This window comes from Canis lupus, chromosome 8 (genome assembly GCF_003254725.2).
Source record: "Canis lupus dingo isolate Sandy chromosome 8, ASM325472v2, whole genome shotgun sequence".
Taxonomy (NCBI): domain Eukaryota; kingdom Metazoa; phylum Chordata; class Mammalia; order Carnivora; family Canidae; genus Canis; species Canis lupus.
Window position 1 is genome coordinate 50048021 of NC_064250.1, and position 25638 is coordinate 50073658.

The window sequence follows — 25638 nt, forward strand, 5'->3', positions numbered from 1 at the left end:
AATACAAGATGGTTCTCAGGTGCTGGTCCAAGAACTGATGCCTTGAGGTGATGTTTTCACTGGTCCTCAACAAAACTGGAAAAATAAGAAGCATGCAATGAATTTTTCATGAAGTAGAAATTATTTCATTTTTAAATCATGAGATTATGGCCTATCTTCCTTCCTGGGTATATGTGGGGGAAAGATGTTAAAATGCCCTTATTTTTTTTTTAAAGATTTTATTTATTTATTCATGAGACACAGAGAGAGAGAGAGAGAGAGGCAAAGACACAGGCAGAGAGAGAAGCAGGCTCCATGCAGAAGCCTGACGTGGGACTTGATCTGGGTCTCCAGGATCACGCCCTGGGCTCAAGGCGGCGCTAAACCACTGAGCCACCTGGGCTGGCCAAAATGCCCTTATTTTATAAAATGATATTGATAGAAGCAGGGATTTGAAACTTCATCTTTTGAATACTTTCACTCTATTCACTCTATTTCAATTACTTTAAAATAGTTCTAAGCTAATTTTAACTTTAAATTCAACTTTACATATTAAAATAAGTATTAGACAATTAATTACAAGTGTTTTAAATTATAGACCATATTGTATACTTGAAAATATCTTCAAACGAAACTGAACACAAGGTTGACTCTTCCTGGCATCCTTGTGCAGGACTGAAATGCAAATCTTCATATGGACAAGGGAGTCAACAGCTTAATAAAGTAGGCTGGGTGGAAGTGCAGCTTCTGACTCCATGCTGCAGCATTCCAGGGCCGGAGAAAGGAAAAGAAGCCAATTTGCAAAACCTTGAGTGTAGCATTTAAGGGAGCAGGTCTCCCCCTGCTGGCAGTGGTGGTGGCAAAACGAGTCTTGAACACAAGGGGTACGGAGAACTCCAACTGGAAAGGACTCTTCAGCAAGAAGACATTGTGCTCTGATACCCACTCTCCTCATAGGAACCTTAGCCTAAATGTAAGCGTGACAGTAAAGATGAAAGAAGTCATGGCACCAAGGAAACCATCAACAAAGATGCTGATTTACAAACCCTGGCAAATGAACAAAGCCAGGAAGAAAATTTTTTTTTAAATTTATTTATTTATGATAGTCACAGAGAGAGAGAGAGGCAGAGACACAGGCAGAGGGAGAAGCAGGCTCCATGCACCGGGAGCCCGACGTGGGACTCGATCCCAGGTCTCCAGGATCGCGCCCTGGGCCAAAGGCAGGCGCCAAACCGCTGCGCCACCCAGGGATCCCAGGAAGAAAATTTTTTACATTGGTTTAGCTATATAAAAATATTATTCATTTAAAAAATTACCTGTTTTTATGAATTGCTTATTTTATTTTTTAAAAAGATTTTATTATTTATTTATTTATTTATTATTTATTTATTATTTATTTATTTATTTATAGAGACACAGAGAGAGAGAGAGCGGCAGAAACACAGGCAGAGGGAGAAGCAGGCTCCATGCAGGGAGCCTGATGTGGGACTCGATCCGGGTCTCCAGGATCACATCCTGGGCTGCAGGCGGTGCTAAACCGCTGCACCACCAGGGCTGCCCCGAATTGCTTATTTTATATCATTAGTTATATAAATCCATACTCAACAAAAATCACACCTGTCAAATTAAATTGGTCTGATTTTGGTTCCATTAGCAAACTTGTCCTTAAAGTTCAAGTTATTGCTGCAGCATGAATGTCTGCTCATAAAACAGGTAAAATAAGGTAAGTCTGGTTTACTTGCACCTTTGGGGGACTAAAATAATCCTCACGCTTTGCCTTATTTCATTGATTCCCTGTTGCCTGGTATGCATTATGCCCTCATCTACTTCCATTATCGTAAATCCAACTTTTATCTGTCCTTAAAGCTTTACCTTCTGCTCTCTTCCTTCTCCGACAACAAAAAAACAACTGAAGGCTCTTTTTTTTCTTCCTTGATTTTATTAATTAGCTTATGGTCAGAATCCTCTGACACTTAACAACATTCTCACATAGTTTATTAGAGCATGTCTTTCCCATATCAGATTCTAAGGTGTCTGAAGACAAAGACTGTTTTATTCTGTCCCCCCCCCCCATAAAAAGAAGCAATATGGTTAATGGTTCAGATCTCTGACTTAGTAGTTTGTGTCATCAGTAGCATAAACCTCATTGCTCTCATATCTGTCAACTACAAATGATAGGAGCACCAACCTCATAAATTTGCAGAAGCATCGTGAGAGAATGCATGTTAAAGCTGCCTGGATCTTAATTACTTGATAATTGTTAACTATTGTTTTCACTCCCTCCATCCCCTCAACAAAAGCCTTACACGCTGTAGGCATTCAATTATTATTTGTTGGTGGGGCTTAGGCTAATAAAAACATTGATGTGGAGTAATGCATTAGCATTATCTGTGTCTAGAGGACTAACGTGATTAACCATGACCTAGCAGCGCTTAAAAAGGCTCGGATTACCAACACGGGGCGATTTCCTCCCCGACCCGTGATCCCGATCCGGTGGTGGAATACAACTCTGTGATACTGGCAATGTGCTGCTATCATCTGCGAGGCCCAATAAGGTAGCCGTTTAGCTACACGTGGCCATGGAGGGTTTGAAATGAGGCTGGTGCAAATGAGGCGCTGGAAATTTTAGATTTCTTTTAAATATATATATATATAATATAAACATATATATTATATATTTTTATAATATAAAAATATATACGTTATAATATATAATATATATTTTTATAATATATATTATATATATATATATTTTTTTTTTTTTGAGAGCTAGAGCCTGAGCAAGCACGGGGGTGGGGGTGGGGGTGGGTTGGGATTGGCTAAAAGAGAGGGAGAAGCAGGTTTCCTGCTTAGCAGGGGTCAGGGGCTGGCCTCCAGTCTCATGACCCTGGGATCACGGCCTAAACTGAAGGCAGAGGCTTAACCGACTCAGCTACCCAGTCATCTCTGAAATTTTGTAATTTTTTATAAAAGATTTCATTCATTTATTCATGAGAGACACACAAAGAGGCAGAGACGCAGGCAGAGGGAGAAGCAGGCTCCACGCGGGGAGCCCGACGCGGGGCTCGATCCCGGGTCTCCAGGATCAGGCCCTGGGCCGAAGGCGGGCGCTAAACCGCTGAGCCACCCGGGCTGCCCTAAATAAAATCTTTAAAAAATAAACCATCGCTAGTGATTAAGCGGCGACTAGATAGGGCAGCTCTAGAAGTCGCCTCCACCTGTCGGTCCCTGTGCATGCACCTTAGAAGGACCGTCTCCTAATGAGGAGCCCTCCCTGCTCGGATGCAGGAGAGGTGATCCCGGCCCCTTTTCCTTGAGCTTCTGTACACGCGTGCTCGCTGTGACCCGTACCCACTTACAGCCCGCCAGCTCGCGCGGTCGCAGGGGGCAAAGCAAGCAAGCGTGCGTCCAACGACGCGGAGCCACCGACAGAAGCACCGACCGCGCCCCTGCCTCGTGCACCACCGTCTCCAGGTGGCTGGGAACGCCCGCCCGCCCAGCCCAGCCGCGCCGCCCACCGTCCCACGTGCCCGCCGGCAGGCCCGTCCGCACCGCCGGCCCGCGGGGGTCCCTGCGTACAGACCGGGAGCCACTCCCTCGGCCACCTCCGTCCGCTCGGGTCCGCTCCACGCCCGGCCCCCCGTGGCTCCTCCAAACCCCGCCTCGGAGCCGTGCCCGCCCGGCTCTGCGCTGGGGGAGGGGGCGGGGTGGGGAGGGGTCTCTAACCCTAACCCTGACCCTGACCCTAACCCTGTACAAAATGGCGGCGAACCCGCGGAACCAACCATAGAGACGCCCGCCTCCCGCGGAGAGAGTGTAGGCCTCTTAGGGACGCCCGCGCCTCCCTGAGAGGCGTCCCGCCTCGCCTTCCGGTGGGGGGCGGGGCCCTTCTAGGAGAACCGTCGGCGGTCTCCATGGTGCCGGGTCCTCCGAGCCGAGTCACGTGGCCGGAGAGCGCCGCCGCGGAGGCGGAGGGAGGAGAAATGGGCGGGAGGCGCGCGGGTGGGGGTGGGGGTGGGGAGTAGCTCGAGACCCGGCGCCGGCGGGGTTGTCATGGAGCCGCGGGGCCGGGCTCGCGCATGCGCCGCCTGACCCGCGGGGCCGGTCGTGGAGAGGCGACCTCGGCCCTAGGTGAGAGTGGGAGGGCTGGGCCCCGGGGTAGAGGGTCCGCGCCGGGAGCGTGGGCCAAGGCGCAGGAGTAGCGGAGAGGAGGGAAGCGGCGTGGGCAAAAGAGAGGGCCAGACTCTGGGGGGACGGAGGGCCGAAAGGTGGGAGCAGGGGGCGGTGCGTCTGTCCCCCTTTTAGTCGGTTGCGGTGGCTGCGAGGGGCGCGGCTGCGTGGGCGAGGAGGCGGCGGGGCCCGGGGGCCGAGCGTGCCGAGCGAGTGGGGTACGCGGCCGGGGCGGCGGGGCCCTGGGCTGGGTCTGCTGGGCGCGGGCGGCGGCGAGCCCGCAGGCCTCCAGGGGCTCCGAGCAGAGGCGCGGGGAACGGGCAGGTGAGCGGGCGCGGGGCTGGCAGCGCGGGGAGGGCCCCGCGCCTCCAGGGTGGGGGTGCACGTAGGGCCCCTTCCTCGGCCCGGGACGCAGGGGTGCTGCCTTTTGCAGAGACCTGCTGTCACCCACTTGGCTGGCTGTGTCTCCCGGGTGGCCAGCTTGCCAGGTATGGTGCCAGCGCGTGGGGAGGTGGGGGGAGAAGGTGCGCAGCGCCAAGTGAGGAGTTAGTGCTTAGTGGGGGGAGGTTCGGGTAGTTCTGAGCCGGGCTCAGGGCACAGGCCGCAGCCGGGCTCCCTGTTATTGCCCAAGCCCTGGCAGTGCACATTGCCTGGGCGTTTGCCCCGGGAGTCTGGTGGTATGCCAGTCACAGCACAGTCCTAGGGTCTGCCCAGTTCTGCCCTGCTGAGCTGGCAGGCTGGTGGATGCCTGGAGGGTGCTCCTACTGTCTGGCACAGATGCAGCGTGGGCTGGTGCGAACGGGGAGGTGGGCACTGTTACTGTGAACCCTTCTGGGAAGCTGGGGATTTGGAGAATTTCTCTGATCTTATCTCCTCTTTGAAAGAGGAGAATGGAGGGAGCCATATCTGGTCCTCCAAACAGGACATCGTGTGGAATCGGGGTTTGGGATCTTTGACATAAATTTGCAGCCAAGTTGGAGAATGGAAGTGGATGTGAAAGGGGAGGATGAATATTTGAGATTTAGGTTGGGGGACGGGGTCCTCCCTCTGTTAACACACACAGACATTTCCCCCGAGTGGTATCTCCCACATGGACACCAGGAGAAAATAACTTCAGGGAAAAGCCAGTAATGTATTTATAATTCTAGCTGGGATTACTCATGATTTTCTGGGTGGTAAGGTCTTAATTTTTATGGCCTTGTGCTTTTTTTGTAATTAAGCCTCTGCTTGGGCTTTCACCTCACACCTCTGTCCATGCACGCATGTTATCCACGTGATGCATTTTAAAGGGAACTTGAGCTCTTGGGAAAGTTGCCAAGTGTCTATAAAAGGAAAGATCTGAGAGCAGCATTTCAGATCCTTTCCTTGTAAACCTTGGGTCTCCCTTTTATCAGAAGCCTAAATCTCCATAAAGATTGTGGATTAGACAACCTTTAATTCAGTTGGTGGATTTACCCCTGAGGTTTCACCTTAGAATAAGGGGTAGATGAGATACCTGTTTCTCACAGGAGACCAGACCTGGAAGTTAGATCTTGAGGTGATCATGGTGTTTGGAAATGCAGTCTTGACCTTCAAGCTGTTCAGGTATTTCGGTGACAGCTAAGCTGCTCTGCTGTCAGCGAGACTCAGCAGGACAGAAGATTTGTTGGAATGTATTATTCTGTTGAGGACCTCACATATTAATTGTGCAGGGTTGAGGTTGCAAAGATGGAAAAAAAAAAAAAGAGAACTCTTGAGGTTGAGGAGACAAATAACTAGACCCTAATGTAAGGAGTGTAAAAATAGAAGATCCAAGTGCTATGGAGCACTTGTTAGAATTTTATGTTATACTTATTTATATAAACTTCTGTATTTATCGATTCACTTTTTTTTTTTTTTAAGATTTTATTTATTTATTCGTGAGAGACACAGGCAGAGGGAGAAGCAGGCTCCATGCAGGGAGCCCGACGTGGGACTCGATCCTGGGTCTCCAGGGTCAGGCCCTGGACCGAAGGTGGTGCTAAACCGCTGAGCCACCCAGGTCACCCTCAATTCACTTTCTATTATGAGTTTCATGTGTACTCTTCCCTCTGGGAACATTTTGGACAATGTGTTACGGTTGCATTTAGAAGAGGCCCCTTTAGGGTCGATTCTGACAGTCTAAGGGTACTTAAGCTGGAGTCCTTTCAATGGAAAGTCAGACATGTGAGGACCTCAGATGTTTGTAAAGCAGGGTGCGTTAGTGGTTTCCAGTCTGTGCCAGGAAGCAGGAGATGGCATGGTGGGTGAGAGCTCAGTAACCCATTCCCAACTGCTAGTCAGCTTATGAGCATCTAAGTTCAATGTAAAATAATATTGAAGAGGAAAAAAAATCTTAAGGTTTTCAGACTGCTGGTTGCACGGGCCTTGGATTTGAGAGCGGTGGTAGTAAGTTCCCCCGCTGCGTGCTTGTCTCATGTCATGGGCCTCACGTGGCGCTGTGCATGAGTGGATCTGTTGTTCACTGGCTCATTGACGTCCCCAATGCCACACCCAGGAAGGCAGTGCCTCTCCTCTCAGAGAGGACAGGTCAAGGTGGGATGATGTAGCCCTTCATTACCCATCCCATGGAAACCTTCCCAAGGCTTAAAAAGAACTCTACTTAGGACAGAGGCTTCCATGTTTTTAGTCACTTTCACATCCAAAGTAGTTTGCCTTTTTTTTTTTTTTTAAGATTTTATTTATTTGAGAGAGAGAGCGAGAGCGTGAGCAGATGGAGAGGAAGAAGCAGATTCCCTGCTGAGCAGGGAGCCCAACGTGGGACTCGATCCCAGGACCCCTGGATCATGACCTGAGCCAAAGGCAGATTTTTAAACGACTGAACCACCCAGCCTCCCCTGTGTGCTGTTCTAAAGTGGATTATGCATTCTTTATTTCCAGCTGCCACCAATTTTCTGGGGCTTAACATTTTTGCATCTGTTCTCCTTTTAACCTATTGGCCAATGTTTGTGTTTTGATTCCACAATTAGTATTGTCCTGCACATTCTCAATGAGCCAGAAAATTCCTACATATCTTCTGTAGTTCCGTTGACCACACTAACAGTAACAGTAACAGTAGCAAGACCTTTTTCGTTGTCTTTTCAAAAGGATTATAGACCAAACTGGGGTGCTTTATCGAAAATACCTGTAAAATAATTCATCTCTAGTAAGGTAATGTGGAACTCTGCCAAGTGCTCAATTAGTTGCAACTAACATGAGCTACCCTTCCTGATCAAAATCAACAGCAGGGTCAGACTTGAATAAGTCTCATTGCCCATCTACAAGCTACATCTCCTTCCATTTTGAAGAAGCTTCGGGTTTACTTTCCATGGTATTACTTCAGAAAAATGAAACTATGCACATTTGTTGGGTTCCATACAAAAGGATCCTGATTAAATTAGAGATGCAGTTCTACATTTCGGTCTACTTTTTTTTTTTTTTTTTTTTAAGATTTTATTTATTCACGAAAGACACAGAGAGAGGCACAGACACAGGCAGAGGGAGAAGTAGGCTCCCCGCGGGGAGCCCAGTACGGGACTCAATCCCAGGACCCAAGATCATGACCTGAGCCAAAGGCAGATGCTCAACCACTGGGCCTCCCAGGTCTACCTTTTCAACTGGATTATTCATGCTGTCAAACATCATAGCTACCCACTAGAGATATCACTTTTCTATTGTGCTATGCAAGATTGCACAGTGCCATTGTGTATCTTGTGCACATGGTACTTAACTTGTGACCTGTGTAAGAGTGGTTTGACTGACTGAAGCGGGGAAGCCAGTCCCCTTGAATAAGTTATGGTCCAAATAGTTTTTACTTGGAGTTGTGTTTTGTTTTTTTTTTAAGATTTTATTTATTTGACAGAGCGAACATACAAGCAGGAGAAGTAACAAGCAGAGGGAGAGGGAGAAGCAGGCTCCCCACTCAGCAGGGAGCCCGAGGTAGGGCTCAATCCGGGGACCCTGAGGTTGTGAACTGAGACGAAGGCAGATGCTTAACTGACTGAGCCACCCTGGTGCCCCTGGAGTTGTGTTTAAAATTCAGTCTCATTCAGATGAGTTCCCTTTAGGGACACCTGGGTGGTCCAGCAGTTGAGCGTTTGCCTTCGTCTCAGGGCGTGATCTCAGATCATGATTCCGGGGTCCTGGGATTGAGTCCCACATCAGGCTCCCTGCATGGAGCCTGCTTCTCCCTCTGCCTGTGTCTCTGCCTCTCTCTGTGTCTTTCATGAATAAATAAAATCTTAAAAAAAAAAAAAAAGAAAAGAAGATTTCCCTTTAGTCCACTTCTACTGTATGAAAAGTAGGAGCAAAATGATTGCTCGTAAACATCCTTGTCTTTAATTTTATCTTAAATTGCTCCTCTGCTTCTGGAGTAGTTGATGTTCTTCACTAGATCCTCTGCTAGGGAAATGTTCAGACGTGGCATTTCAGGGTATTCCAGATACAGTGCCCTTTGGCAGGGAGCTCGTGTTTCGCTCCACTCAGAAAGATGAATGGATGGAGCCGCAAGTGGACTGTGAATTAAAACATCACCAAGCATTGTTTATATCTAATATCTTTGTGCATTCATGGTGCTGTAACAAAACAGCACAGACTGCGTAGCTTATAAACAACAAAAATGTATTTCTCACAGTTCTGGAGGCTGGAAGTCCAAGATCAGGGGATGAGCACAGTCGTCTTCTGGGTCCCAGAATGTTCACAGTCCTGTGGTGGAAGAGGCAAGGGATCTCTCTGGAGTCTGGTTTATAGTGCACTAATCGAATTCACAAGGGCTCCACCATCATGATTCAAGCACCTCCCAAAGGCCCCACCTCCTAATGCCATCCTCTCTAGGGGTTAGGATTTCAACATATGAATTCTACCCAGTTTTCATTGCCCTTGCCATTTTTCCTGTCCTCTTTATCCCTGCAATGGCCTTTGTGGTCTTATGCCATCCTAACCACTGCCATTCCACAGGATTCAGATGTCCTTGTTAAAATATGTAGAATGTTCTCAGCCTCTGCCAGCCCTTTGAAGGGTTCATTTGTCTCATTCTTTTCACTGCTAGCCAAATTCTGGATCTGCTATGGACAAGGTGTGTCACTGGGGCAAGTCTAGGCTTCTTTAACTTCTCTGGGCTCCCCACTTGTACATGTGACAGTCTCCCTAGCGTCTCCACTCAGATGACCCACGGCCACTTCTCTCTACATGGCCAAGACTGGACCAGCCTAGCCACCCCACCCAGTCCCTCTGTGCAATTCTTGGGCTGCCTAGCTTAGGAAATGGTACCACCATCTACCTCCCAACATGCAATGACCAATTCCCATCAAGTCTTCTTTCTGAATAGATCTCCAGTCTGTTCGCTTCTCTCCATCTCCACTGCTACAACTTTAATTCACCCTGGCTACTGTGGTAGTATCTGAGTGATCTCAGTGCCTCTCTTACCTCCCTTCACTTTACTTTCAGTCCAGCATCCAAAATGCTTTTAAAATGCTGATCGAGGGCAACCCCGGTGGCTAAGAGGGTTAGTGCCGCCTTCGGCCCAGGGTGTGATCCTGGAGACCCAGGATCGAATCCCACATCGGGCTCTCTGCATGGAGCCTGCTTCTCCTTCTGCCTGTGTCTCTGCCCTTCTCTCTGTGTCTCTCATGAATAAATAAAATCTTTAAAAATAAAATAAAATGCTGACCGATCATGGGTTATGAGGCACTGCCTGTTTGGCCCCCATCAATCTCTCTAGGCACAAGTGCATGGCCTTCTACCCCCCTCCCCCCCTGCACTGTGCTCTGGACTCCCTGGTCTCCCAACTCTTTGAATGTTTCAAACTCTTGTTCCTTTAGGGCCTTTATGTGGCCACGTCCCACCCATCCCCCCCAGGCTAACTTCCGATCCAGCTACATGGCATTTCCTCAGGAAAGCCTTCCCTTGCTCAGCCCTCCCTCACCATCTCCGACTGTTAGCCCCTTCCCTTCATAGCTATTATCAAAAATAGTGATTAAGTAATTGTGTGATTACTGGATTAATGTCTTTCTGGTTCTCTAGATCAAAGCTCCAGCAAGGTAGTGACCATGTCTCTTCTGTGCATTTTGTATTGGCACAGCACAATAGCACAATGCCTGCTTCAGAGTGGGCAGTTGATAAATATTTCTCTTTTTTTTTTAAGAGTATTTATTTGAGAGAGGAGTAAGAGAGAGAGCACACATGAGTGGGGAAGGAGGAGAAGGGGCAGAGAGAGAGGGAGAAGCAAACTCCCTGCTGAGCAGGGAGCCTGATGGGAGGCTCAATGTAGGGCTTGATCCCGGGACTCCAGCCAGAATCATGACCTGAGCCGAGGACAGACGCTTAATTGACTGGGTCACCCAGGTGCCCCTTGATAAATATTTCTAAATGGCTGTCACTTATATGAGCCTCAACTTCCTCCTCTGTAAAATGGAATAGCAACCGAGGAGGACATTAACAGAGTAATATTGTGTGTGGACTTGTATAGAATCAAAGCACTATTATACACGATCTTATTTATGCAGGAAAGTTCTTTTTAAGCCAAAATGGAACATGCATATATGAGTTGTGTTTACTTTGTTCAGTACTTCATCTAAAGAAGTGAAAGGTTAATTTGAGCAACTATACTGTGGGAGTTGGCACTAAGTCCAGAGTCTGCCAGTGCATACTGGGAAGGCAAGCCTCGTCGGAGATGGGCATCACCACTCCTCCCTGCCTTGGGGCATGGGGTGAGTTACCCCTTCCAAAAAGCCTAATCAAGTGTGCCTTTGTTAGCACTTTACAAAGCTTCCACTGAGTGTGGTTTGTATGCCCTGAATTTGTAATGGAATTTGAGGGCAGGAGAGGACAGTGAACCTCCTTTTGGGTAGAAACCATTCTGCTGTGTAGCAAAGTGGAAGCTCATGTAAGCCGAGGCCTCTGAGAAAATACGAGGAAGTGGGCGAGGCCAGTGTTCTCTGCCCTCACCCTCTTCACCGCCTGGATCACCTGTGTCAGCTCTCCAGGCACTGTCTTCTTACGTAATTGTTGTTGTTCCCAGGGCAATCCAGAGGAAAGGAGGCCTGATGCATCCACTTCCAGCCCCGTAAAAGATGGAGAGGAAAAACCCATCCAGAGAGAGCCCCCGAAGACTCTCAGCCAAACTGGGCAAAGGCACAGAGATGAAGAAGGTGGCTCGTCAGCTCGGCATGGCAGCCGCCGAATCAGACAAGGACTCCGGATTTTCAGGTTAAAAACACCTTATTCCTTCCATGTTGCAATGAATGATTTGCCTGAAAAACGTCCTCCCTAAAATTCATTTGTGTGATAAACGTGGGAAGCTCTCATGTACAGGATAAATATCTGATCTCTTAAAATGGTAATTCTGGTGCCATATGGTGGGCTTCCCATCAGTCACCTGGGGTTGGTTCTGAAGGAATTGATCTGACATCTCTTTTCAACTCAGACTCTCTCAACTTTCAATCTTCTGTTTCCAACTGTTGCAAGTTGTTACTGGAAAAAAAATCTTTAAGTACTGGTAATCCTATTGTCTTAGCTCCTTTTTCATAGGAATAGCTACATGGCTGGAAAAAAAAGTACTACTGCATACTGTCACCCTGTAGCAAATGAAACAAAGTAGCATATGATTTAAGATAACTGTTTTTTGCTAAAAAAAAAAAAAAAAGTAATTTTAATGTTTAAAAACATTTCCCTCCACAACACATCCCTGCATATCTGTGCATTTTGTATTTGGACTGTGGGACCCCTAGTGCGGTTCCAAACTTGAAAATCTATTAGAGACAAGAAAGTAGAACAGTTTTCAGTTTCCCTTGCTAGTTTGTTTTAGACCTTATCTGAAAGGGCTAGCTGCCTACACAGTGAATCTTTCAATTTTCACTGTCCTGGGCACTTTTATTTCCAGGTTTGAGGGTAATGGCTTAGAGATGGCTCTAGTGTCAATGTCTTTGGCTGAGAGGATGCAGAGAGATGATGGCAGGGAATTCTGGCTGGGTCAGCATCCTGAGAGTGGAGCCCCCTCCTAGAGGAAGATTTATGTTATCCAGCTTCACAGAGACTAATCAATCCATCTTGTTGATTTATTAATTTATAGTGAGAAATGCAGCTGTTAGGAAAATTAGAGTTCTCTTATCCCTAGATTGGTGTGTGTTCTCCCTGTAGGCATCCTGCATGGGAAGCCAAATTATAAATAGATTGTTGCTCAGAGAGAAACAGAGCACCAGCAAATCGAAGGATTAGAATAAGGACAGTCCAGGGAAGGAGGGCCAATTTATTAGCCCTTTGGGTTTTTCTTCTCTCTCAGCATTGTTTCCCAAGCTTGACTCATCATAAGGCTCATCTGAGGTTCTTGTTAAAAATAACGATCACCACCACCCAGGTATGTACTGATTCCCCTGAGGTCATCAATTGCCAAAGGAATATCATCAGTGTTATCATTTAATTAGCAGAATGCCTTCGCAAACTCACAAGGGAGTTGGAGGACCCACTGAGTAATAATAATGATGTGGACATTTGTATAGAATTTACCATATAAATTCTGCATAACCAATGGCTGGCTGGGAAGCCAGCTCCTGGTAGATAATGTTTGCCAGTTTCCATGGTGCATATACTTTCACCAGGACCAATTAATTTCAGGCTACAATGTGACCAAATATGGGGATGGGAAGATTTGGGGAATTAGAAAAGATGTGTACACTATCAGTCCTTGTGAGCTGGTAAGAACCAACTGCAGCACTTCAAGCTACATAGTTCACATAAAATTAATCATAACAACTATCCTGTAAGAAAGTACTATTATGTTCCCCATTTTAGAGATGAGGAAATTGAGGCACAGAATGATTACATAATTTCTGGAGCGCCTGGGTGGCTCAGTTGGGTAAGCCTCCAGCTCTTGATTTCGGCTCAGGTCATGATCTCAGGGTCATGGGATGGAGCCTGGAGTCAAGCCCTGCCTCAGGGTCTGCTTGTCCCCCTTCCTCTGCTCTTTTCCCTCCTCACTCACACGCGCGAACACACACACACACTCTCTCTCTCTCTCTCTCTCTCATAAATAAATAAATAAATAAATAAATAAATAAATAAATAAATAACTTTAAAAAATGTTTTTAAAAAAGAAAGATTAAATGATTTCCAAGTTCATGCAACTGGCCAATAGAGCTGGGATTTGAACCCAGGGATGTGTGATTCCAGAGGCCCCTACCTTTCTGGAACTGGTACACGATAACCCAGTTCTTAGTGGAAAGCTCTGATGAAATTGTTTAGGTTAATGTCAGCCAAATCCACCTCATTTATTCATTTATTCACTCAATAATTGATCGGAAGTACTCAATGATGGCGAATACACTTTGGCTGAGATGCTCACAGTTGCTGCACTGGAGTGAAAATATTCTGTGTGAGGACTAAAATAAACCTACATTTGGTATGACTATCACACCTTTTGGTGTTCTATAGGGCAACCACAAGATTCCCTTGCTTTGACATTCCGTATATACTGACCTTTGGCACAAACTCATCAGGGACTGGGCCAAGATTATGGCAGAAGTTTGGGTAGGCACATGGATACACATGTAGTTCCTGTTATCTGAGTGGTAAGAATATTGCCATGGTTATTCTAGCCAGACTTTTATTGGTTAGGGTGGTGTATGAGTTTGTTAGGACTGCCATAGCAGTATCACAAACTGGGTGGCTCAAACAGCAAATTTATCATCTCACAGTTCTGGAGGCTATAAGTCTGAGATCAAGGTGTGGGCAGGGTTCATTCTCTGAGGGAGAATGAAAAAAAAAAAATAGTGATCACCAGACTCCTCTCTGAGAGGTTGTGATGGCAAAGGTCTGGGGGAGGGCTTGAAAGGCAGGTTTCGCTTTTTACAAGTGTCTCTGGAGATTTCTGTGATCAGACTGGTTTGGGAACCATTGTAGGCCTAATGTCTCTCCTTTTTTCTCTTATTATCATGTTTTTCATGTTTTTCATATCATGAAGGTAATTGTATGCTCATTGTAGAAGCTTAGGAATTTAGGAACATGCAAAGAAGAAACTAAACATTATCTGTAACCGATTATTTCCAGTCTGTCGACATTTCGGTATTCCTTCCAACAACCTCAGCCTTGCCAGGCCACTTGTTTTGTAGTATGTCCCAAAGTCTGGATAGTTTTTCTGATAGTTGCCTTATTCTCTATGTAGAAGTTCTTTAAGAAGCATTGTGTTGTTCAAACATAAAGTGGGATTAAAAATAATCATTATGCCCCAGAAAGTGGCCCCAGTGAATGCCTCTGGCCACTCCTGGGCCAGGTGCCAGCGAGTGAGTTCATCAGTGCCTGTTACCTTGGAGTGTGATGGGATTTGTAAAACCAAGGTGGTTTTTCTCATTTGAATTATTTTCCCAACTTTATATTTTGAAAAATTTCAAATCTATACAAAAGGGAATGAATATCATGGGTGTCTTTCAGATTCACTGAGTGATACCATTTTGCCATATTGCTTTCTCTCTCAATACACATACACACCTGTTTCTGAGGTTTCTATTTCTTTTTTCTCTCTTTTTTTTTTTTTTTTTTTAATGATAGTCACAGAGAGAGAGAGAGAGAGAGAGGCAGAGACACAGGCAGAGGGAGAAGCAGGCTCCATGCACCAGGAGCCCGATGTGGGATTTGATCCCGGGTCTCCAGGATCGCGCCCTGGGCCAAAGGCAGGCGCCAAACCGCTGCGCCACCCAGGGATCCCTGAGGTTTCTATTTCTATTTCACCTGTTTCTATTTCTTATATATATATAAACATATATACGTCAGTACGAATCTCCTAAAAGAATGATGTTTTCTGTATGATTACATCAGTGTCACCAAGAATTTTCACATCAATATAGTTATTAATTAGCCACAGTCCGTATTCAGATTTTCCCCACTGTCTCAGTAATGTCTTTTATTAGCTGTTTGTTTTTTTGTCAGTTTGTTTGGATCCAGGATCCAGCTGAGGATTGTGTGTTTCATTCAGTTGTCTTTTTCAGTCTGATTTGGTCTAGAACAATGCCCTCATCTTTCCTTGCCTTTTCTTCCTTCCCTTCTTCCTTCTGTTTTCTGTTTTAATGACAGTGACATTTTTGAATGAATTAGGCATGTTGTTTTGTAGAATGTCTCACTCTTTGAATTTTTCTGGTAGTTTCCCCATTATTAGATCAGGATAAGCATTTTCGTTTTGCCAGAATACTACACTCTTGATGTTACATCTTTCTCCTTTTTCCTTCTCCTTTATTGAGTACCACTATGGAATTGTGGAATTCTTTTGTAATTCACTTTGTCAGTGCTATATCATTAATTCTTTTGATAGTCAGACTGTCCCAAACTTGGCCAGTGGGAGCTCCTTCTAGATAGTTCCTGTGACTTTTCTACTTGACCCCATTTGTGTTTGAGCACTTCCTTGCTTTCTGGGGCAATAAGAGTTCAGGCTCATCATGTACTTTTCACTGGCAAAGACTTGCATTGGACTAGCTGTTTCTCCAAGGATCCCTGTTTTTCTTTTTGGGCAGAATGGCATTTAGAAATCAAGATCCATGCACTAGGTATGCATTTTGCTTCTGAGGTCCTTTGTTTCTAGCTCTGTTCACCAGAGGTGCACATTTGGAATACTTGTGCTTTGTGAAAATCCACCTGCCTGGGCACCAGACAATCGGTTCAGTAGACTGAAGGGAGGACCCCCAACATCTATAAATTCTGAAAAGCATCACCAGAGATTCTGATTAAATGCAAGTATTGACAGACTCATTTAAATTATGGTCACATTTCTATCCTGCCTAAGCCAAATTACTCTGAGCTTCTTGATGAGTATTTAGTGTATTCCCAGACTCCTCTCTAGCAGGGTTAGAGCAGTCTCTTGGTTTACTCTGGCAGGTAGCTAATTAAGTCCTTTTTGTATGGATTTCACATCGGGAAATCTCATTTTCTTCACCTCAGAGATTATCTTTCTATCTCTCATGGGGCAGGATCCCCAGGAGGCATGCTCAGCATGCATTTAGGATATCAGCACCTCCTTTGTTGGAGGTATTGGGTGGAGGTGGGGGTAATAGAGACACATTTTATTTTATTTTATTTTTATTTTTTATTTTTTAAAATTTTTATTTATTTATGATAGTCACAGAGAGAGAGAGAGAGAGAGAGAGAGGCAGAGACATAGGCAGAGGGAGAAGCAGGCTCCATGTACCGGGAGCCCGACGTGGGACTCGATCCCGGGTCTCCAGGATCGCGCCCTGGGCCAAAGGCAGGCGCTAAACCGCTGCGCCACCCAGGGTTCCCTACATTTTAAATTTCAGCTTTGATGATCTTACCCAGAATTGTACAATTAACAAATTTAGGATGGAGCTCTTTAAATTTCATCATGGATGCATGTTTTGAGGTTTACAGGTTGGTTTTGTTTTGTTTTTATTATGCTATCTTGTGGTGCCCAGCCCTTCTACAGGTCTTCATCCTGCCCCACGGCACACACACAGTCCCCTCCCCTTTCAGCGACAGATTCTTGAAAGTAATGATGTAACTTTGAAGCCTTCAATCTGTTTCTTCTGTAGACTGGTGATGATGACTTTTACAAAAACCTAACTGATGCAAGTTTTTGTCTGTAATAGAGATAGAAAGGAAGTCTGCTGTCCTAGGGCAGTGCTTCATAATTTTTTGGGGTAGGAGGGGTTATTGTGTATTTGGTTGAGAATACAATGAAAGCTAAAGACCCATTCAGAAAAATTCACAAAAACCACCTATCACAAATGTTCCATTCCATTCCATCCCGAGAAGTCTGTTAACTCCTTAGAAGATCTGCTTAGGAGCCCCTAGCCTAGATCCTATGCGAACTGACCATTCTTCTGCCCACCAGATGGGAGCTCAGAGTGTCTGAGCTCAGCAGAGCAGATGGAATCCGAGGACATGCTGAGCGCCTTAGGCTGGAGCCGAGAAGACAGGCCAAGGCAAAACTCCAAGACTGCAGGCACGGCCTTCCCGGCACTGTCCCCGATGGTTGTAATGAAGAATGTGCTGGTCAAACAGGTGAGGAGGGCTACTGTCTCCTAATGTGTCTGCACATTAAAGTGTCTGAGCTTCCTGTACAGTGCCTCTCCCTCTCCGTCAAGGAGAGATTTTAGAAGCAGACCACTGGAACCACACTGATGCCTCCTTCTGTCCGGGGGAGATGATGTTTCCTTTCAGCTACTGACAGTGTTTTCAAAAGGACTACAATAATCATGACCCATGTTCCCATTTTCCAGACAGTAGGACTCCTCTATTTCTGTGTTCCTGGTTCATCCAAAGGGACCTCAGAATTCTCTAGTCAGGAGCAGGAATGTCGTAACTTTTAATGTTGCATTCCAACATATGGCAGAACTGAGGATAGAAATAAAAGAATCTCTTTTTAACTTGAGTTGCCCTTGAATTGAGAAATGCAGGATGTATTAATTTGAGAAGTAGAGACAACTTCCATGTTCTCTCAAAGCCATGTCATTAGTGAGAAAGCAGCTCTTTGGTTTAGGTACAGTTATCCCAGTAGAGTCCATATGACATTGTTTTGGAATTGAAAAGTACCCTGTTTCAGGCTTTATTACACAACTATGCATATTACATGATTATTGTCTGGATATGAAAGAAAAGAAGACATAGAAATGAAAATGTAAGCTCAGCCCATTGTGTGGAAGTAGAGAATTCAATCATGTGAACTTGCCTAAAGAACATGTAACCTCACCCTTCTTTGCTCTAAAGCCTATCAGTTCTCGCATGGGTCCACTGATGAGGCTGCTTGCAGCTAGTGAAGCTGGAAAATGTGGCTTTGTGTTGTTGACCTTCCCACCTTAGGTAGAAGAAGAACATGGCGAGAGCCTAACAAGAAACCCTAAGGTCTGAACTGTTTACCTTGTTATTATAGAGGAACACAAACTGATTTTCAACAAGGCAACCTAGTGACTTTGGGGAAAGAACTTGAAGATTTTTACTTGGCAGATCACATTTCAGCTGGAAGCATAGTTGTCCTTATTGAAACAAAGAGAGGAGATAAAGACATGAGATGGAGCCCGTAGTAGATCGTCCAGGTCCCCCCTCCCCCCGCCCATGTTTGCTCCTTGCTTCTGGGGTTTCTTTTTCTCCCCGCCTTCCTCTCCTTCTCTCTTCTTGCTCTCTTCTGTTGTCTGTTTATGTGCCTTCTTTGTTGTAGGCGAGGCTGGCAGCTCCTGAGGGCTGAGGGTTGAGCAGTGAGGAGGCTTTTCCAGCAAAGCAGCATTCCTTAGGATCCTTTGGGAGGGCTGCCGGGCTCCAGGCTCTGTTGGGAGCTGGGGGGCGGGGGGGGGGGAGGAGGCTGACCTAGCTGAGCAGTCTAGGAGTTTTGTGTTTTCAGACATGTTAGAATCCAGCACGTTCCAAAATGAAAATAATTGTATGCTTTAAAAAAAAAAAATCCCTGCCTATTGTGTAATGTCTTGATTATTGCTGCTTGCTTTTAGGTGTTTTTCTTTGGAGGGTCTGATTCCCTCTGCTGCTGGACTATGTGATCTTGCACATAATTACCCGACTATGAACTTCAGTTTGCTCATCTTTAATGTGGAGGCTTTATGTGAAATGATTCTGAGATCCTATCTAAGCCGAAATTCTTGACCTGTGTTCTCTCAGATATAATATGTTGTCGAACCTAATAATCAGAACAAATAAGCTAAGTATCAATGAGGGCAGTGGGCACACAGCTGCATTGGGAAGAACGGTGCACTGAAATCATCTTGGGAGCTCAGTGAGTGAGTTTTTGGATCTGTTTGCCTTGTCAGTCTTGTCACTTATGGCATAAGTGACTAACGGGATAGTTTTGCTGAAAACTGAAGTTTTACTCCTGACAGAGTAGGCTAGGCTGATCTCTGCTTCAAAAGACCCTTAATTTTGGATCTCTGACAAGGAAGTGTGGTTGCTGGGCCTGGCACTGCTTGCTTATGCATATGCCCGGGTGTGTTTGAACACCATCTGGGCTCCAGAATGAGCTCTCTGGGTCATCCTAGCCTTTGTACAGATAAACTGTAGTTGAATTTGGGCTAAAGTTCCTAGCCAGGCGTCCAAGAAGCTGAAGTGTATGCAGCATGGTGTGCAGATGTGGGAAGCAAGTCCATAGCTTTCTTAAATGACCCCACTGGAGATTAGAACCTCTGTTGGATTCTCCCTTCCTAGCGTCATCTACATGCATATTTTTGGGTCTAGGTTTTAACTGGACTGGCTTTTAAATATTAGGGATAAGTAACTATGCCCTTCTTTGTTAGATTTCCATCTGAATCAATACTTTTAGAAAAAAGTGTATATTTGAGGGGTAACATAATGAAAGCAGTGTAGCGAGTGGTTGGGATGGTTTTAGGCTCAGACCAAGGGTCGAATCCTAGCTTCACCACTTAGTAGCTTGGAGACTTAATGCAAGTTATTTCCACTTTCTGAACCTCAATATCTTTATTTATGAAAGGAAATGGTATAATTCCACATGGGTGTTAGGGAGATGAAATGAGAGTGCCCACATAAACTATCTCACACACAGTGCCCGCCCGCAGTAAGCACCATGTAAGCACTGTCAGCTTGAATGGCTTTCTGGTTACTGGGCGTCACTGACCCCAAAAACAGGGGCCCCAGCAATATGTAACTCTCTAACCAAAAGTCCTTTCAGGAACACTTGGGCGGCTCAGTCAGTTAAGCATCTGCCTTCAGCTCAGGTCATGATCTCAGGGTCTTAGGATCAAACCCCGCATTGGGCTTCCTGCTCACCAGGAGTCTGCTTCTCCCTCTCCCTCTGCCTGCTGCTCCCTCTGCTTGTGCATTCTCTCTCTGTCAAATAAATAAATAAATACATCTTAAAAAAAAAATCCAAAGAGGTCACAGATATAACTAAATAAAGACAGACTTTGTTGTAAAGACACATTTATAGTCTTGAGATGAGCACATTTTAACAGGTCAGGACATCGTAACTGTCCATATTTCATTGACTCAGTTGTGTCATTACTTCACCTATCTACAATTTCTTTTCCTGAGAAAGGTTTAAAAAAAAAAAAAAAAAAAAAACCCAAACTGCTGATACCAGACTCTGTCAGATTTTCAAGCCACTTCTGCAGTCATGTTCTTGAGAAGGGCTACCCCATATGTGAGGGATGGGCACCTGACAGAGGCTTCAAGTGCCTCTCCCCTTGGCAGGTAATGGCAGTGTGCTGCTCTTCTTTATTTGCAGGGCAGCAGCTCATCCCAGCTCCAGTCGTGGACTGTCCAGCCCTCCTTCGAAGTGATCTCAGCACAGCCACAGCTCCTGTTCCTTCATCCACCCGTGCCGTCTCCTGTCAGCCCGTGTCACACTGGCGAGAAGAAATCAGACTCCAGGAACTACTTGCCCATTCTAAATTCTTATACGAAAATAGCCCCCCATCCAGGCAAAAGGGGCCTTTCCCTCAGCCCAGAAGAAAGAGGAGAAAGTGGGATGCAGAAGAAAGTCTGTACTGAGAGACTTGGGCCGAGCCTGTCTTCCAGTGAGCCAACCAAGCCTGGTGCCGTGTCCCCCAGCCCCCCAGCGCCGGCACCACCCGGCGCCAAGCTTGCCGAGGACTCCGCTCTGCAAGGTGTGCCCTCACTGGTGGCAGGTGGAAGTCCACAGACTCTTCAGCCGGTGTCCAGCAGCCACGTGGCTAAAGCCCCCAGCCTGACCTTTGCATCCCCCGCTAGCCCTGTCTGTGCATCAGACAGCACTCTGCACGGCTTAGAGAGCAGCTCCCCACTCTCTCCACTGGCAGCCAACTACAGCTCACCCCTGTGGGCTGCTGAGCACCTCTGCCGCAGCCCCGACCTTTTCGCCGAGCAGCGGCAGAGCAAGCATAGGCGCTTTCAGAATACCCTGGTGGTCCTGCACAAATCTGGTCTGCTGGAGATCACTCTGAAAACCAAGGAGTTGATTCGTCAGAACCAGGCAACTCAGGTGGAGCTAGACCAGCTAAAGGAGCAGACCCAGCTGTTTATAGAGGCCACCAAGAGCAGGGCTCCTCAGGCGTGGGCCAAGCTACAGGCATCCTTAACATCAGGGTCTGGTCATACCGGCGGTGACCTAGAAGCGTTCTCTGACCACCCAGACATGTAACCCAGAAGGCATAGTTTCCTGTTACTTGAGTGGTTCTTTTTAACTCTTTGGCTGTTTTTACTCCTGTTTCCCAAAGCTTTTCCTTCTACACTTAAAGTGTTGGGCAGTTCACTTAGGAAGCCACAAGCCAGTACCTGGCTGCAATCTTAACCATGTGGTCTGTGCACAGTTTACATATGTCTCCATTCCTCTGAGGACCTCAGATTCGGAGCACTCTCAAGTCCCCTTTCCTTAGCCTGCAGGCACTTTGATGGGTCACAGGGCAAAGCAGGAGAGATGGTTGTGTGGGGCTCTTTTGGCTGTCGCCTCCCACCATCCCACTCACTCACTGTGAGCAAGGGTACAGTGACAGGGAGGAGCACACGGAGTGATACCTGTCAAGCCAGGGAGTAGGTGACATAGTGACATAAGCATCCCTTTGTAGATCTTCCCTTGAACGTCTTAGTCACAGAGGAAAATACGAGGTGTGCTTGCATCCCACAAGGCATCGTGCCACCTGGGCAAAACCCAAAATGCCTCAGGCACAGGTTGGGCCAAGGGTACAAGCGCTTAATCATGTGATGCTTTGTCTTCCTAAACTGGAAAGTCGAGAGGAGAGTAGCACCATTGAACTCTTAACACTTAAATCACAAGCCAGATTTCACTTAAACTGGTAGTCAAAATACTTCAGATTTTTAAAGTATGGAATGGATTCAGTACCATCTGGAATTACAATTGCTGAATTGCTTTTTTGACTTAGAAGAAAGTAGACATGGCCAGCATCTCTTGGTTGGGAGCTGGAGGATTCTGGAAATTTATGCTTCCTGTTGTCGTTCCCCCCCCCCCCCCCCCACCTTTTTGAAACAATGCAACCTGTTTTATGTGTGAAAATCTCAAAAGATAGCTTCATGGTTTCTGAGAATGTAAATTAACTCTCTGCTGCCACCTTTTTTCCCCCTTTTGTTTTTGTAAAAGAGGAAAGAAGCGATTACTGAGTTTGATAAATTTTGAATTAAAACCATCCTGAGGTTATGAAGTCCCCAGAATATTGGAAACCATTCTTCATACTGATTTTCTTTTCCTATCCAAAATTTTTGTTTGTCACATGTCATAGTGACGCAGAGCACTTGTGGAGCAGAGTCTTCGTGTTTCCTTCATGCGTTGGATGTCGGCAGCAAAGCCAGAGGTGTAGTGTTGGTTCTCTGAAGTTCATCTAGAAATGGAGAGTGTGATGGAATTCCCAGATGATTCCCATTCTTTCAGCTTCATGGTAAAGGTAAATGGGATTTCTGAGTAGTACCATATCAGATTTTTTTAATCTCATTTAAACATTTCATCCTCTTGAAAATCTCCATACAAATTACCTTAATAAGAAATTCTATATGACCAGCTTCATCTTTTCTGCAAAGAAAAATGTCCTTGAAATTTTACCAAGGCCAGAAGCTAATGCTCACCTTCACCTGGTAGTTAGAACTATAACATAGTTTTTAAATTTCAAGGCTTCAGATGGCCTAGAGTTTGTTATTAGACATGTATGATTTAGATATGACCAATTTAGAAATAGCTTGGTAAAATCTCTGCCGTGTCCTGATCAGTGCAGAATTATTACCTGCCATTTGCTTTCTGAAAGAGTTTCAAAATCCCAGCAAATGTGTCTTTAAACAGACTCTCAGCTCCTTTGAATATTCTCTTGGCCCACTCCCTGTGCCTCCCCTGAATCTGTGTGGTACTACGACAGCTCCGCTCTGTGCACCATGCTAGGAAGCTTCCTTTTTGGCAGAAAGTATTTGGCAGCAAAGCTGCAGAGACAGGTGCATTCAGAACAGCCTGGGCGCCAGTCATGAGTCTTACTGAGTGTCAAAAATCTGAACATACTTGCTGAGAACCAAATTTATTCTATCGGAAAAACCCTCTGTGGAGCTATAAGCCTCTTGGACTCTTCTTCCTAGACTAAGGTTTGCATTTCCCTTCCTGTTATGGTAAAAGATGATGAAAGCCACCATTGATCCTCACTGCTGAGTGGCAGGGAGAAGCAGCACCTCCCCGGCTCTTCTCTGATCGTGTGACTTAGTGCTGGAAGTCTCTCTAGGCTGTTAGCATGGGTGTTCTTTCCCTAGTGGAGCTGTAAGCAGATGAAGCCAAAAAGGGAAGCTAGTTCTTGGAAGAAGAGGTCCACTGAAGCTCCCAGACATTTGGGGCCAGACGCCAGATCAGCAAATGGAGGAACCTCGGAGTAGACCAGAAGGATCTCCATTGGTTGCACAAGGCTGTAAGTAGTGATGGTCTTAGCGAGCATGATTTGATCTGATATGAAATACTGTGGCAGAGCTACTGTTTTCTGAAAGTGAGAAGCAATTCTTAGTTTAGACCAACCCTTAAAGAGAACTTTTGGCAGATCTGGTTGGCAGTGGTGAGACACATCTAGAAAAAGCTGCTCATGGAACTAGTTATGGGAATGGAGTTTAATAACATTTGTAATTTATTACACTCATGGCTTTTTATTGATTATAGTATTGTCTGACTTTACTATGATTCCTTCAACAGAAAAGTTAACTCTTGTGCATATATTGAAGTGTTTTTCCTGCTATGAATTCTTTAGGATAGAGATTTATTTACCAAATGTGAATTCTTTTGAGGAAGTATGAAGTTTTGTAGAAATTGACTGTGAAATGTCAGAGAAAAATAAAAGTCACTTACATGAAAACTATTTGGCCTTTTTGCTTTGTAACTGCTAAAAATACTAAGTGAAATCTAGAGTAAGGGGGCATCTGGGTGGCTCACTGGTTGAGCGTCTGCCGTCCGGGGCTGATCCTCAGGTCCTGGGATCGAGTTCTGAATTGGGTTCCCCACCAGGAGTCTGCTTCTCCCTCTGCCTGTTTCTCTGCCTCTATCTCTCATTAGTAAATAAATAAAATCTTTTAAAGTTAAAAAAAAAATCTAAGTACAATCGACCCTTGAATAGCATGGGTTTGAATGGATCCACTTATCCATGGAAGTCTTTTGATAAGGACAGTATAGTGCCGCACATGTCACTTCCTCATGGTTTTCATAATTTTTCCTTTCGTCCCGCTTACATAATTGTAAGGATACAGTCTATCATACATAGAACATATAGGTGTTCATTGACTGTTTATGTTACTGGTGAGGCTTCCAGTCGACAGTAGGCTTTTAGAATTAAGGTTTTGGGGAGTCCAAACCTATACATGGATTGTCAACTGTGTGGGGTGTTGGCACCCCAACATCCATGTTCAAGACTCAAGTGTGTTTAAGTTTCAAACAGATGTACTCAGGTCACTTGAGAATGTGGGGATTAGATACTGAACTGGTGTGAACTTGAAGTGCAGGCAATCTTAAGGCAAACGAAGAGTCCAGTGTTCCCCAGCATCTTGGAAGTTTATTATTGGGTAGGTTGAGAGGGGTGAGAGGTGGATACAATCCAACGATTTCTTCTGACCTGACACTTTCACAGTTGTCTGGGAATAACAGTTGTCTGCTGAGATAAATTCATGCAACATTAAATGAAGTTCTATCATGGAGGCCGTTAGCAAGTACAGCTCTAGGCTTCCCCCCCACCCCATGCTTTTTTTTTTTTTCTTTTTTTTAAGATTTTATTCATGAGAGACACAGAGGCAAAGACATAGGCAGAGGGAGAAGCAGGCTCCCTGCGGGGAGCCAGATGGGGGACTCAATCCCAGGGCCCTGGGATCACGACCTGAACCAAAGACAGACGCTCAACCACTGAGCTACCCAGGTGCTCTACTCTGCTTCTTAGAGTTGATTCCTAATGCTCTGCTCTTCCCTGCTCCCCAAGGCCAGTCAAGCCACTTCCTCCCCAGATTTTTAAGATGCTGGAAAAATAAAAGCTTATCCTCACTTAAAGGCCTAGAGGGTTGCCAGAGTCTGATTTTTAACAGCATTGTTTCTGTCCTACACAATTTTATAAGTGACTTTAAAATGTATGGCTGTACAACCACTTAGATGAAATGTCAAGATGGCTAGAGAAGGCCCCTTCTGAAATTGAGAACCATCTTCCCATAAGAAGTGGCATACATAGAGGCAGACCACAAAAAGTGGACCTTGAGAGACTAAGGTGAGCGAGGTTATTTGAGCTCGTGGCCCCAGCCCCTTGGACTGATTCCTGTCCAGGGGAAATACTTGTCTGCCTAGGACGCCTATTTGATCCACCTCGTGGATGGCATCCCAGCAGGTTGTAGCCTGGTGCGACAGGGTCTAAAGACCCGTGTCCCCTCTGTTAACTCACAAACAGGGTGGCTTTGGGTAAGTCACTTAGCCCCTGTAGACATCACTCCTTCTGGCTGAATAACGAAGGATTCAAACTGGTTCTCCCCAGAGTTCTTCCCAGGCCTCACCATTTGAAAAATCTCTAGCTGTGTTACAGGTAAGCCATAAAATTAGCAGATTTAAAACAACCTGGGGTG

General features: G+C 45.7%; 2 protein-coding genes across 14 annotated transcripts in view; both read left to right on the plus strand.

The window, feature by feature from the left end:
• Positions 1-3575: 3575 nt before the first annotated feature.
• On the plus strand, positions 3576-23906 carry CIPC (CLOCK interacting pacemaker). 7 transcript variants are annotated; one of them, XM_025442930.2, is made up of 4 exons: positions 3576-3598; positions 11165-11352; positions 16976-17145; positions 20327-23906. In XM_025442930.2, exons 2-4 carry the CDS (start codon positions 11217-11219, stop codon positions 21218-21220), a joined length of 1200 nt encoding a protein of 399 aa, XP_025298715.1. In that variant the 5' UTR covers positions 3576-3598; positions 11165-11216; the 3' UTR covers positions 21221-23906. The 7 variants fall into 7 exon arrangements, with proteins under 7 accessions (XP_025298715.1, XP_025298712.1, XP_025298714.1 ...); XM_025442927.3 differs by lacking the exon at positions 3576-3598 and adding an exon at positions 3964-4110; XM_025442929.3 differs by lacking the exon at positions 3576-3598 and adding an exon at positions 4113-4247.
• Positions 22347-25638, plus strand: part of TMEM63C (transmembrane protein 63C) — a 130638-nt gene continuing 127346 nt past the window's right edge. For all 7 annotated transcript variants that reach the window (XR_007412730.1, XM_049113747.1, XM_049113746.1 and 4 more), the window contains exon 1: positions 22347-22475. The gene's annotated coding sequence lies outside the window, so the exon portion shown is untranslated. The remainder of the gene's footprint in view (positions 22476-25638) is intronic.

Coding starts and splice junctions, on each gene's coding strand:
- CIPC (XM_025442930.2), top strand. CDS start 11,217: ATGGAGAGGAAAAACCCATCCAGAGAGAGCCCCCGAAGACTCTCAGCC. Junction 11,353..16,975: donor CAAGGACTCCGGATTTTCAG/GTTAAAAACACC, acceptor TCTGCCCACCAG/ATGGGAGCTCAGAGTGTCTG. Junction 17,146..20,326: donor AGAATGTGCTGGTCAAACAG/GTGAGGAGGGCT, acceptor CTTTATTTGCAG/GGCAGCAGCTCATCCCAGCT.